The sequence below is a fragment of the Amblyraja radiata genome, chromosome 25, assembly GCF_010909765.2.
Source record: "Amblyraja radiata isolate CabotCenter1 chromosome 25, sAmbRad1.1.pri, whole genome shotgun sequence".
NCBI lineage: Eukaryota > Metazoa > Chordata > Chondrichthyes > Rajiformes > Rajidae > Amblyraja > Amblyraja radiata.
The window spans coordinates 27,641,106-27,655,138 of record NC_045980.1 but is presented as its reverse complement, the minus strand read 5'-3'; the positions used below and the strand labels follow the sequence as shown (position 1 = coordinate 27,655,138).

General features: G+C 46.8%; 1 protein-coding gene across 4 annotated transcripts in view; it reads right to left on the bottom strand.

Moving 5' to 3' along the window:
• The window catches only part of LOC116987521 (oxysterol-binding protein 2-like), a 212,351-nt gene that overhangs the window by 61,795 nt on the left and 136,523 nt on the right, over positions 1 to 14,033 (bottom strand). The window contains exon 1 of one of the 4 annotated variants that reach the window (XM_033043608.1): positions 11,780 to 11,952. The exons of the other annotated variants lie outside the window; for them this stretch is intronic. Within the exon in view, the coding sequence (XP_032899499.1) occupies positions 11,780 to 11,926 (147 nt within the window). The 5' untranslated portion in view covers positions 11,927 to 11,952. Of the gene's footprint in view, positions 1 to 11,779; positions 11,953 to 14,033 lie in introns of those variants that run through there. 4 annotated transcript variants of the gene reach the window in all.

Below are 14,033 nucleotides of genomic sequence, written 5' to 3'. Positions count from 1 at the left end.
TCAGCATGGATGAGTTGGGCCGAAAGGTCTGTTTTCATGCGATGCAGTTAAAGGACTCTATTGCCCATCCTTAATTGTCTCTTGCCTCGGCGTTGCCGTGAACTCAGTGTGGTTATTCATAAAGTCATAGAGCATGGAAACAGGCCCATCAGCCCAACCTGTCCATGCCAACCAATATGTCCCATCTACACTTATGCCACTTGCCCACCTTTGGTCCATATCCCTCTAAACCTTTCCTATCCATGTACCTGTCCAAATGTTCTCGTGCCTGCCTCAACAACCACCTACGGCAGCTTATTCCATGTACCTACCACCCTCTTTGTGAAAAGGTTGCCCTTCAGGTTCCTATTAAATCTCGCCTCTCTCACCTTAAACCTACCTCCTCTGGTCCTTGACTCTCCATCTCTGTGTACTCATCCTGTTTATTCCCCTCAAGATTGTATACACACTGATTGTACCACCAGGGTGCTGTAGACTTGGAATTACAATATTAGTTTAGTTAATGATACAGCACGGAAACAGGCCCTTTGGCCCACCAAGTACGCGCTGACCAGCGATCCCCGCACACTAACACTATCCTACACACAGTTCAGTTTAGTTTATTGTCACATGTACCGAGGTACAGTGAAAAGCTTTTGTTGCGTGCAAACCAGTCCGCGGAAAGACAATACTTGATTACAATCGAGCTATTCACAGTGTACAGATGCATGATGTGGGAATAACGTTTAGTGCCGGGTAAAGCCAGTAACGTCTGATCAAAGGTAGCCGGGGTCATCAATGAGGTAAATAGCAGTTGAGGACCGCTCTCTAGAAAGCAAGGTAGCAGGTGCACTCTGTGCTAGTAACTCACTGGAGTTGGAAAACCGATCAGAGAGAGTGAGTCTGAGGATGCACAGACAAAATACAATAACTTCTGGATGTTTCAATGAGGTTCCCCCCTCATTCTTCTAAACTCCAGCGAGTACAGGCTCAGTGCCGCCAAACGCTCATCATAGGTTAACCTATTAATTACTGGGATCATTCCTGTAAACCTCCTCTGGACCCTCTCCAGAGCCAACACATGCTTCCTCAGATATGTTGCCCAAAATTGCTCACTATATTCCAAATGCGGCCTTACCAACGCCTTGTAGAGAGCCTCAACATTACATCCCTGTTTTTGTATGCAAGCCCTCTTGAAATTAATGCTAGCATTGAGTTTGGTCACAGGGAGAACGTACAAACTCCGTACAGACAGCATCCGTAGTCAGGATCGAACCCGGGTCTCTGGCGCTGTAAGGCAGCAGCCCTATGCCACTTTGCCGCCCGTTCTTCAACCTTGCTTTGAAAAGGTACTGCCAACTGTATGAAATAGCATTCCAGTTAATGCAAGCAGTCCAGTTTGGCCATTCCAATATACCCAGATGCTGAACATATATTGAGAAATATATCCATGTCCCAAACTACTGGTTGTTCATTAGATACATCAGCGAGCCAGTACAGACATTCAACATGAAAGAAATGGAAAATAAAGAACCTGGTCCTTTACATGGCCTAAATGGAGAGAGAAAAGGAAATCAGAACTGTGCACATCTGGCCCATTGGAATACCATAAACTTGGGAGAATACACGAGAAGGTATTTAGTCCAAAGGAATAGTTGGATGCTTCAACTAGGTTTAGACAAGGTTATATCTAAATTTAGTTTCAAACTATGTGAATAATATTTTGTAGCTGAATGATAGGTGAGGTAGTATCAGATTATATTGGTATTGGTTTGTTATTGTCACTGTAGTACAACATTACTTTTGACTATTAACTCTTTCAGTACAATCAAGTCATGCACAAGTACCACAGGTAGCGCAAAGAGAAAAATACTAGATTACAGAATATAGTGTTACAGTATTATAGCGTCATAGTTACAGAGAGGTCCACAATGAGGTAGGTCAGGACTGCACCCTTGCTTATGAGAGGACTGTTCAGTAGTCTGATAACAGCGGGGAAGAAGTTGTTCCTGAATCTGGTGATATGTGCTTTCAAGCTTATGTATCTTCTGTCTGATGGGAGAGAAGAGAAGTGGGAATATCTGGGGTAAAATATATCCCTGATTACATTAGCTGCTTTTCCAAGGCAGCCTGAAGTCTAGATGGAGTTGATGGTGGGGAAGTTGGTCTGTGTGATGGACTGGGGTGTTAAGGCTGCTTCATTGAATTGCATCTCACATTAATGCATCGATTTGCAAATCTACATTCCTTACAAGCTGCTCTGACCTTTGTTGAAAAAATTGTTTTTTTGAAGTTACTTCCGTGCATGCGGTTAAAACAATGACAAAATCCATATTTTTTTTAGTTTAGTTTAGTTTAGTTTAGACATACAGTGCAGAAACAGGCCTTGCGACCCTCTGGGTCCGCGCCGACCAGCAATCCCTGTACACTAACGCTATCCTATACACACGAGGGACAATTTACAATTTTACCAAGCCAATTGAACTACAAACCAATACATCTTTGGAGTGTCGGAGAAAATCGGAGCACCCGGAGAAAACCCAGGCAGGTCACAGGGAGAGCGTACAAACTCCGTACATAGTCAGGATGGAACCCGGGTCTCTGGTGCTGTGAGGCGACATTGTGGAGGGGATAGGGGAGATGGCATCAATATTCCCGAAATGTGACTACAAGGAGAGGTGGTTAAATACATGGCATTCTACATTCAGCAAGCACTGATCTAGAATGTCATTAGTGGACGTTAAGCATTAAGGCACAAGCTTTCTTGTGTTGTTCGCACATTGCTGATATCAAGGGATTCGAGCAAGTCTCTCACTTCGATTCACATCGTCATTAATTCATCGGATCCTGAGGCGAACCCAAGGCAATCAAAATGGACCCACCCGCGTAATTGTGACACAGTTCAGCAAATATCTCAGACACTCAGAGGCAAAAGCTCCAGGCGATGACAGCATCGACCGAAACACCCACAGAGTATTAATAAATCATCACCAGTTCACAATAACTGCTCGTGTAGGAAGGAACTGCAGATGCTGGTTTAAACCAAAGATTGACACAAAAAGCTGGAGTAACTCAGTGGGTCAGGCAGCATCACTGAAGAGAAGAAATGGGTGACATTTCGGGTCAAGACCCTTCTTCAGACTGGTTAGGGATAATGGAAATTAGAGATATAGACGATGATGTGGAGAGATAAAGAACAATGGATAAAAGATATGCAAAAAAGTAACAATGATAAACAAAACAGGCCATTGTTAGCTGTTTGTAGGGTGAAAATGAGAAGCTAGTGCGACTTGGGTGGGGGAGGGACAGAGAGAGGGAATGCCGGGGCTACCTGAAGTGAGAGAAATCAATATTCATACCACTGGGCTGTAAGCTGCCCAAGCGAAATATGAGATGCTGTTCCTCCAATTTGCGTTCAGCCTCACTCCCGAAACGTCACCCATTCCTTCTCTCCAGAGATGCTGCCTGTCCCGCTGAGTTACTCCAGCTTTTTGTGTCCTGTCTTCACAACCTTTCTCCTTCCCCAATTTGTGACGACTATAGTGGTCGGCTATGCTCAGAGTGCAAGTTACCCTCCAGTGTACAACAACAACTCGGGGCCATTTAAAAAAAATGCAATCGGGCAAAAACTGGGTCTGAGCCAAAATGAGGAATCCCAAGATCAAATGATTGGTCAAAGGAGGTTAGATTTTAACAGAAAAAGGGTAAAATGATGGGAAGGAAGAGATTTGAGAAATGAACTTCAGAACGCAGTGGTCTACACTGTGGAAGGTGTGGTTGGCAAAGATAAGGTGAGGAGTTCTTTCTGCCTATCTTCCATTCATTTGTCCTAAGTAACGTCTATATCTCTCGTTCCACTCTCCCCTGACTCTCAGTCTGAAGAAGGGTCTCGACCCGAAACGTCACCCATTCCTTCTCTCCAGAGATGTTGCCTGACCCGCTGCGTCACTCCAGCTTTTTGTATCTGTCTTCAACAAGAAGCCAGAGTCGGATGGATTGACAAAAGCACGTTATTATGGAGAGGTACTTGGCTTCCCAAGTGCTTACATGCGCGTGAACAGAAACACAGAATGTCCACAACTCTCAGCAGGTCGGGCAGCATCAGTGGAAAGAGAAACGCAGCTAATGTTTCAAGCCATTGATCATTGATAAACCTGAAAACTTCCCTTTACTTCTCTTCCCACAGGCATTGCCTGATTTGCTGAATGCTTCCAGCTTTTCGATCAGATTTCCAACATCTGTTTTCACATTTTTCTATTGCAAATGTCTGGTCCTCTCTTGGCTGAGAAACATTGATCCCTTGTTATTGTCGTTAGACTTTAATCATGGCAATGATCGCCATGTCCTTCTTTCCGTGACACTGGACTTTGATCTATGTTGCATGCTGACCGGTTGCATCGTGGCTTGGTTCGGCAATTTGAGCGCCCTGGAGAGGAAAAGACTACAAAAAGTAGTAAACACTGCCCAGTCCATCATCGGCTCTGACCTTCCTTCCATCGAGGGGATTTATCGCAGTCGCTGCCTCAAAAAGGCTGGCAGTATCATCAAAGACCCACACCATCCTGGCCACACACTCATCTCCCTGCTACCTTCAGGTAGAAGGTACAGGAGCCTGAAGACTGCAACAACCAGGTTCAGGAATAGCTACTTCCCCACAGCCATCAGGCTATTAAACCTGGCTCGGACAAAACTCTGATTATTAATAACCACTTTCTGCTATTTGCACTTTATCAGTTTATTTATTCATGTGTGTATATATTTATATCATGGTATATGGACACATTTATCTGTTTTGTAGTAAATGCCTACTATTTTCTGTGTGCTTAAGCAAAGCAAGAATTTCATTGTCCTATACAGGGACACATGACAATAAACTCACTTGAACGTGAACTTGAACTTGAATGTTGACTCAATGTGGAGGACATCTCTCACGCTGCACTAAGCTCGCCTCAGCTCAGTAATCACCCGCACACAAAATGTTCCGGCAAACACTGAACCCACCATACATTTCCATCGATGGGTTAAACTCCAGCAACACGTTAAGTTGGAAAGCGCAGATTGAATTAAGTTTAAACAGTGCACGATGACTTTAGACTTTTGAGATACAGCACAAGAACAGGCCCTTCAGCCCGCCGAGTCCACGCCCGACCAGCAATCACCCTGTTTCACACACACTAGGGAAGATTTTTTACAACTGACAGAAGCCAATTAACCTGCAAATATGGTGTCTTTGGAGTGTGGGGGGAAACCGGAGCACCTGGAAGAAAATCCACGCGGTCACAGGGAGAACGTGCAAACTCCGCACAGACAGCACCAGCAGACACGATTGAACAAAGGTTTCAGGCGATGTGAAGGCAGCAACTCTGCCACTGTGCGGGATAGAACTGCAGATGCTGGTTTAAAGCGAAGGTAGTCACAAAATGCTGGAGTAACTCAGCGGGTCAGGCAGCATCTCTGGAGAGTAGGAATGGGTGACGTTTCGGGTCGAGACCTTTCTTCAGACTCTACCACGGTGCTGCCCTCGAATATGCAGAGTATTTTCTAAATGAGGAGAGGATTCAGAAAATGAAGGCGCAAACGGTTTATTTACAGTAAGGAAGGCAAATGCAATGTTAGCATTTATTTCGAGAGGACTAGAGGATAAAAATAGGAATGTTATGCTGAGGCTTTATAAGGAACTGGTCAGACCGCATTTGGAGTGTTGTGAGCAGCTTTGGGCCCCATAACTGAGGAAGAATGTGCTGGCGTTGGAGAGAGTCCAGAGAATATTTACGAGAATGATCCTGGGGATGACTGGATTAATGTATGATGAGCTTCTGATGGCACTGAGCCTGTACTCGCTGGAGTTTAGAAAAATGAGGGAGTACCTTATTGAAATTTACTGAATAGTGAAAGGCTTGAACTGGGTAGATACAGAGGGGTTGTTTATTTAGTCAGAGGGTGGTGAATCTGTGGAATTCATTGCCATATATAGATCATAATCATAATCATAATTTATTAGCTAAGTATGTTTTGCAACATACAAGGTATTTGGTTTACCATACAGTCAAACCAAAAAAGCAACAAGACACACAACCACTTAACAATTGGACATAAACATCCACCACAGCGGCTCCTCCACATTCCCCAATGTGATGGAAGGCAATAAAGTCTTACCATCTTTCCTGCTTTACTCCCGCGATCGGGGGAGTCGAACCATCGCAGTTGGGAAGATAGAAGCTCACGCATTGAAGCCGGCGTGTCGGGACGATCAAAGCGCCCACGTCGGGGAGATCGAAGCTCCCGTGATCAGGTCGGTAGAAGCTCCCGTGTCGGGGCAGTCGAAGCTCCTGCGGTTGGAGCTCCCGAAGTCGGTCCCTAACAAAGGGACTGCGAGCTCCACGATGTTAAAGTCCGCAGGCTCCTGCGGTTGGAGCTCCCGAAGTCGATCCCCAGCAAAGGGACCGCAAGCTCCTCAATGTTAGGCCGCAGTGTAGACGGAGATACGACACGGAAAGAGTTGCATCGAGGAAAGAGATAAAAAAAGTTTCCCCCCACCACCCCCTCCCATAATACAAAACTAAAGGTACACTAGACTTGGGCTGTAGAGGCCAAGTCATTAGGATATGTTTAAGGCTCATAGTTAGCAGGGGTGTCAGGGGTTATGGGGAGAAAGCAGGAGAATGGGGTTGAGAGGGAAAGATAGACCAGCCATGATTGAATGCCAGAGTAGAATCGATGGACCGAATGGCCTATTTCTGCTCCTATGACTTATGAACAATTTTGTTGACTGTAATCTGTTGCTGCCGGTCATTTTTTTCTCCTCTGAGTTCATTTGTGAAATGCCTGTATAAGATGATAATTAGTGTTTAAGAAGGAACTGCAGATGCTGGAAAATCGAAGGTACACAAAAAAGCTGGAGAAACTCAGCGGGTGCAGCAGCATCTATGGAATGAAGGAAATAGGCAACGTTTCGGGCGGAAAGGTTTCGGCCCGAAACGTTGCCTATTTCCTTCGCTCCATAGATGCTGCTGCACCCGCTGTGTTTCTCCAGCTTTTTTGTGTACCTAAGATGATAATTAGATTTGTTGTGCAGAAGATCATTGCTTTTTTTGTGTGAGCTGGTTAGAAGCTGCAGATGCCGTACACTGTCACTTATAGCTTCCACTCCTGGTCGTTTGTGACTGCTCGTGTGTCTGAACAGTTTGCTGTAAATTGTCCCAACACTGGTCTCATCACGCCAGGGATGGCTGTCACATTGACAGCAAGCACCATGTTGTTGGAAGCAGGAGCACACAGACAAGAGATTGAAACTATTACATGATCCTCACACCTCAAGGGACAACTCCAGTGTGACACCACATTTTGGTGAAGATCGATTGTTGCTATGGTTCAGCAGAAGATTCTGTAGAAGACCAAGGATCTTATTTCACCTTCATAACACACAAATTACAACCTGGTGGCACGGTGGCGCAGTGGTAGACCTGCTGCCTTAAAGCACCAGAGACTCGGGTTCGATCCCGACTACGCCTGCTATATGTATGGGGATTGTACGTTCTTCCTGTGACCACAAGGGTTTTCTCCGGGTGCTCTGGTTTCCTCCCACTCTTCAAAGATGCATAGGTTCATTGGCTTCTATAAATTGTCCCTAGTGTGTAGAATAGAATGAGTAGTTGGCCAGACTCAGTGGGCCGAACGGCCTGTTTCACACCGTATCTCTAAGCTAAGCTAAGCACTGATTGGCGAGGACTCAGTTGGCCGTAGGGCCGGTTCCCATGCTGCATCTCTAAACTAAAACTAAACTTGCGGCAATATGCAAAAAGCAACATGCTTTTAATACAGATAATAACCAGCACACCATACTTAAGGTCTATGTTGGACACACAATGCTGGAGTAACGCAGCAGGTCAGGCAGCGTCTCTGGAGAGAAGGAATGGGCTGACGTTTCGGGTCAAGGCCTTCCTTCAGACCGAAAGTCATGGGAGAGGGAAACTAGAGATATGAAAGGGCAAGGTGTGAAAATGACAGAAGATGCTCAAGGAAATGTAGAATGGTTCATTCTAAGTCGGAGTGTTCATTATCAGGAATATTCTCAGGGCAGAGTTGGTCATCGATGGGCTCACGGAACTGCAGGTGCCCGTTTACAAAAATTGATCATTGACATTGGTTGGGTAGTAGACCTAATGAGGTGATGACTGACCCCCTCCCAGAGCTGTTGGGTTGTCAAAGAGGCGTTGGGTTGAAAATGCAAGGATATCAATCCGCAATGGTGAAGGATATTGTGGGCGGCATGGTGGCGCAGCGGTAGAGTTGCTGCCTTACAGTAGTAGAGACCCGGGTTCGATCTATGGGTGCCGTCGGTAAGGAACTTGTACGTTCTCCCTGTGGCCGTGTGGGTTTTCTCCAGGTGCTCCAGTTTCCTCCCACACCCCTAAGACTACAGGTTTGTAGGTTAATTGGCTTTGGTGAAATTGCAAATTGTCCCTAGTGTGGAGGATAGTGTTAGTGTACGGGGTGATCGCTGGTCGGCGTGGACTCGGTGGGCCGAAAGGCTGTATCTCTAAGGTCTAAAGTATCTAAAATGTAGTTAATGTGAAATACTGTAGTATAAAGCATAAACTAACTGGTGAAGAACTGGCTCTGTGTGTATCTCTACAAAAAGCAGATTCAATGAAGTGACACCAAGTTTCAAAATAAATATATTTTCTTATTCTTATGCGTTGCACCGACAACCCAGACACATTACAGGCAAGACTAACGTTCTTCCACGTGACCTTGATTTTCACGACAAATCAGTCGACCTAAATTCCTTGATTCTTGCAACCATGTTGATGTGCAACCTCTATGATGCATGTACCATGAGTATACATGCGTGTATCCATTGTGTAGTATCCACACATCAAATGGTCATCTCTTGGAATTGAATTCCGGGCTCACTGGGGGATCATGGACTCAATAGGTTAATGCACTCCATGGGGGATGGACAAGTTAAGATGGTCCGAATGGCCTGCTTCCCGTCAAAGTTCACCCCCCTCCCCCCTCTTGCCTACTTGAGTCCCTGAGTTTTCTCTTCCCCTGGGCTGACAGGATGTAAAGTTCATGACTTTACTTATATCTTGCCCAGAGTAGGTGAATCGATGATCAGGGGACATTGGTTTAAGGTGAAGGAAAAAAGATATCATAGGAATCTGAAGGGGAAACCTTTTCACATAAAGGGTGGTGGGTGTATGGAACGAGTTGCCAGAGGAGGTAGTTGAGGCTGGGACTATCCCAACGTTTAAGAAACTGTTAGACAGGTACATGGATAGGACCGGTTTGGAGGGGTATGGACCAAACGCGGGCACGTGGGACTAGTGTAGCTGGGACATGTTGGCAGGTGTAAGCAGGTTGGGCCTGTTTCCACATTGTATCACTCTATGACTCTATATACCTATACACGACATGTGCACCATACACCAAGGCACTACGGTATTCACTTTACACATAAACATGGAGAAACAAGTCTGAAGAGGGGTCCCGACCTATGTCACCTATCCATGTTCTCCAGAGATGCTGCCTGACTTACCGAGTTACTCCATTCACAGCATTTTCTCTGGATATTGCACATTTACACAATCCAGACTATTTTTCCACAGATAGTCTTATCCTGTCAAAGTTCACCCCCCCTTCCCTCTTGCGGAGGAAAACTTGAGTCCCTGAGTTTTCTCTTCAAAAAGGGTTCGGTCCAGAAAAATCACCCATCATTTTCTGCTGAGATGCTGCTGGACCCGCTGAGTTACTCCAGCACTTTGTATCTATCTTCGGTATAAACCAGCAGCTGCAGTTCCCTCCTACACAGGATGTATTGTGAACAAGCAGAAAGCCTAGAGTAGCTGCGTTAGATTCTCAGCATCATGTGAACAGTGTTTCAGACACACACTGATTTTATAAAACACAGGAACATATATGGATGTCATGGGTTATGGGGAGAAGGCAGGAGAATGGGGTGACGAGGGAAAGATAGATCAGGCATGATTGAATGCCGGAGTAGACATAGAAACATAGAAAATAGGTGCAGGAGTAGGCCATTCGGCCCTTCGAGCCTGCACCGCCATTCATGGCTGATCATCCAACTCAGTATCCTGTACCTGCCTTCTCTCCATACCCCCTGATCCCTTTAGCCACAAGGGCCACATCTAACTCCCTCTTAAATATAGTCAATGAACTGGCCTCAACTACCTTCTGTGGCAGAGAATTCCACAGATTCACCACTCTATGTGTGAAAAATGTTTTTCTCATCTCGGTCCTAAAAGACTTCCCCCTTATCCTTAAACTGTGACCCCTTGTTCTGGACTTCCCCAACATCGGGAACAATCTTCCTGCATCTAGCCTGTCCAACCCCTTAAGAATTTTGTAAGTTTCTATAAGATCCCCCCTCAATCTTCTACATGATGGTCTCATTCTGCTCCTGTCACTTCTGAGCAACAGCAATGTCAGTACATTAATCACGCCACTCTATCCCCGCACCTCCCCATGTCAGGAGACTCTAGGACTATCCTGGAGAACAGGCAATCCCTGGGGAATGCAGATTCGATCACGTAGGTTCCTTATACCCACATCTTGCTGAGCTGACTGGGTTCCGGCAGTCATTAAGGCTCGTTAGTTAATTGGTATACTGTGGCTTTCAGCGTTGCCAGCGCATCTGAGAGGTGTGAAACACACTGAGCTCACTGGGCAGAAAGTGGATAAAGTGTAAATATCTAGAGGCAAAACCTGGACTGGAGTGCCAAGGAGAGATTCCACTCACCAATGCCAGTCGTTACTCAGAGAAAGGAGCTTGACAGACGAGAGAGGGAGAGGGAGAGGGAGAGAGGGAGAGGGAGAGGGAGAGGGAGAGAGAGAGGGAGAGGGAGAGGGAGAGGGAGAGGGAGAGGGAGAGGGAGAGGGAGAGGGAGAGGGAGAGGGAGAGGGAGAGGGAGAGGGAGAGGGAGAGGGAGAGGGAGAGGGAGAGGGAGAGGAGAGGAGAGGGAGAGGGAGAGGGAGAGGGAGAGGGAGAGGGAGAGGGAGAGGGAGAGGGAGAGGGAGAGGGGGAGAGAGAGAGGGAGGGAGAGAGAGACGGAGAGGGAGAGAGAGAGACGGAGAGGGAGAGAGAGAGACGGAGAGGGAGAGAGAGAGAGAGCGAGAGAGAGGGGGAGAGGGGGAGAGGGGGGGAGGGAGGGAGAGGGAGAGGGAGAGAGAGAAAAATAAAACAAATAATATGTTGTCACAGATTTTCCACTAAGATCCCCACGGACTCCGATATTCCAATTTCCTTCACTTCTCTGCACAAAACATCTGGGTTATACATTGTCCAAACTGGCAGGACCCCAGAGACTTTGACCAGATCCAGCAAGGCGTAAACAACACCAGCTCCCAGTCACATCTTGTTGAGTTTCAATGTCTGGACTCGTTTTCACCCAGCCCATGTTTGCATGTCTTTCATTAGTTTGTTCTATATCACCGTCAGTATCGCTCGTTTCCCTTTCCCCTGACTCCCAGCCTGAAGAAGGGTCTCGATTCCAAACGTCACCTATTCCCTTTCTCCAGAGATGCTGCCTGACCCGCTGAGTTACTCCAGCTTTTTGTGTCTATCTTCCCTCTCACATCTCCCAGCCTGTTCCCCGAGCCCAAACAACAGAAAGCCAGTTTTAGAGTGGCGGTGCACAGCGCTAGGCACAGACAGATTTCAACACATCCCCCCCTGGCATGCTTTCTACAGAGATCACCGAAACACACTGCTGGAGGAAGGGAGAGAGAGAGTCCCCGCCTTGTACACAGGAGGAGAGGAACACGCCGCGCTCACCTTATTCTGTTGCTCTGTTGTCAGTCGCTTCCAAGTGGGGAAGGCTGGCCCAAGATTCAGCAGCAGAATCAAACACATGTGACTGAGTACTCTAATTAACCAGAAGTGCCGCCGTGTGTCTGAGAGGAGGATGACACTAACAGCCATCTGTTGTGTAGTTACAATGCTCCGTCTCGGGTGATGCCACCATGAGAGAGACCCAGAGAGAAGGGATTGGCAGGGGGCGAACCGATATAAGTGAGTGTGTGTGTGTTAGTAAGTGAGCGAGAGAGAAGGGGGGGAGGGGGCAGATTAACAGAGGTAGACAAACAGGAGGGGGAAGCAGGGAAAAGCATAGAGGAGAGTAGAAAGGGAAAGAGCAGGAGAGAGGAGGGAATGGGAAGGGGGGGGGAGGGGAAAGGAAGAAGGGTAGGGATGGGGAAAGAGGAGAGGCATGAAGGGTAGGCAGAGGAGGAGGGAGAGAAAGTGGGAGAGAGAGAGTAAGAAGGATTTGGACCTGAAATGTAACCTATTCCTTTTCTCCAGAGATGCTGCCTGACTCGCTGAGTTACTCCAGCGGGTGCAGCAGCATCTATGGAGCGAAGGAAATAGGCAACGTTTCGGGCCGAAACTTTGCCTATTTCCTTCGCTCCACAGATGCTGCTGCACCCGCTGAGTTTCACCAGCACTTTTGTCTACCTTCGATTTTCCAGCATCTGCAGTTCCTTCTTAAACATAATACGCTCAAGTCTGAAGTTAGGTCTGAAGAAGGGTCTCGACCCGAAATGTCACCCGTTCCTTCTCTCCAGAGATGCTGCCTGTCCCGCTGAGTTACTCCAGTTTTTTGTGTCTAACTTCAGTTTAAACCAGCATCCGCAGTTCCTGCTTACACATACTACGCTCAAGACAGACACACAAAAAGCTGGAGTAACTCAGCGGGACAGGCAGCATCTCTGGAGAAAAGGAATAGGTGACATTTCGGGTCAAGACTTTTCTTCAGACTGAGAGTCAGGAGGGGGAAACGAGAGATATAGAAGGTACAAAGAACAAATGGATGAAAGATATGCAAAAAGCAACCATGATCAAGGAAAGGTGGAGCCCACAATGGTCCATTGTTGGCTGTAAGGTAGGTGATAACGGGTTTTGCAGAGAGTGAAACTCAGCAAGAAACTCAAAATATGACCTGCATGTTGCTGTAGGAAGGAAAAAGGGCTGGAGAGACTAAATGGGTAGGAAGGAACCAGATAGATTGATCTGGTAAAAATGGAAATGCTATATAGGATGATTAAAATATTGTATTTCTTCAACCGTATTATAAGTATTATTCTTTAAATCCACCTTAAGGAGGAAGAATTGCAAAGCTTGAGCTAAGTACAAAATGCTGAAGTAACTCAGCGGGTCAAACCCTTCCTCAGAATTCATGTCCCTCCACAGATGCTGCCTGACCTTCCGAGTTATTCCAGAGCTTTGTGTTTTGTTCAGGTTTCCCGCATCTGCAGTTCCTTATGTCAGTCTGAAGAAGGAAGGGTCCCTACTCGAAATGTTGCCTTTCCATTCCCTCCACAGATGTTACCCGAGTTCCTCCAGCACTTTGGGTTTTGCTCACGATTTCAGCACCTGCAGTTCCTTCTTCTTCTTCTTGCGTATGGCATGCACAGTCTAAAGTTGTAGGACAACTTGTTCTATTTGATCTTAGTTGATTGTGCACGCCAGGTTGATTGCATTCGTCCAAACAGGGGCGGACCACGTGAAGGTTGCAATCTCCCACCCCCTGCAGTTCCTTGTGTCTCTAGGACTTTATTGCCATCAACTCCCTCTAGTGGTGAGAAGGTGACTGCAAATAAATGGCTTCAGGCGGAAAGAGGGACATATGGTGAGAGCTGGTGAATTTGAGTGCTGTATAAACTCAGTATTTTGCGTAGTCTGTCGGGCGTCATTGTGTAACCGTGGAGATGAGTAAGCCAGTTTTCAGCAGACTCTGCACAGTTTACATGGTAGGCAGCCGTAGAGTTTCTGCCTCACATCGCCAGAGACACGGGATCGACCCTGACGACGGGTGCTGTCTGTACGGAGTTTGCACGTTCTCCCAGGATAAAGTTAACCCCTCCCCCATGCCCAGCGGTCCCAGAACCCATCCATGGTGCCCGTGGGCACCGCATGTTCTTTCCCAAGGGACACCCTGGCACAGATGTAACCTCGGAAAAGGAGCCGCGGCCCACAAATGGCCAACTTGGCCAGGCCCAGGAGCAAACCAACCAGGACATCCTCAGTCCTA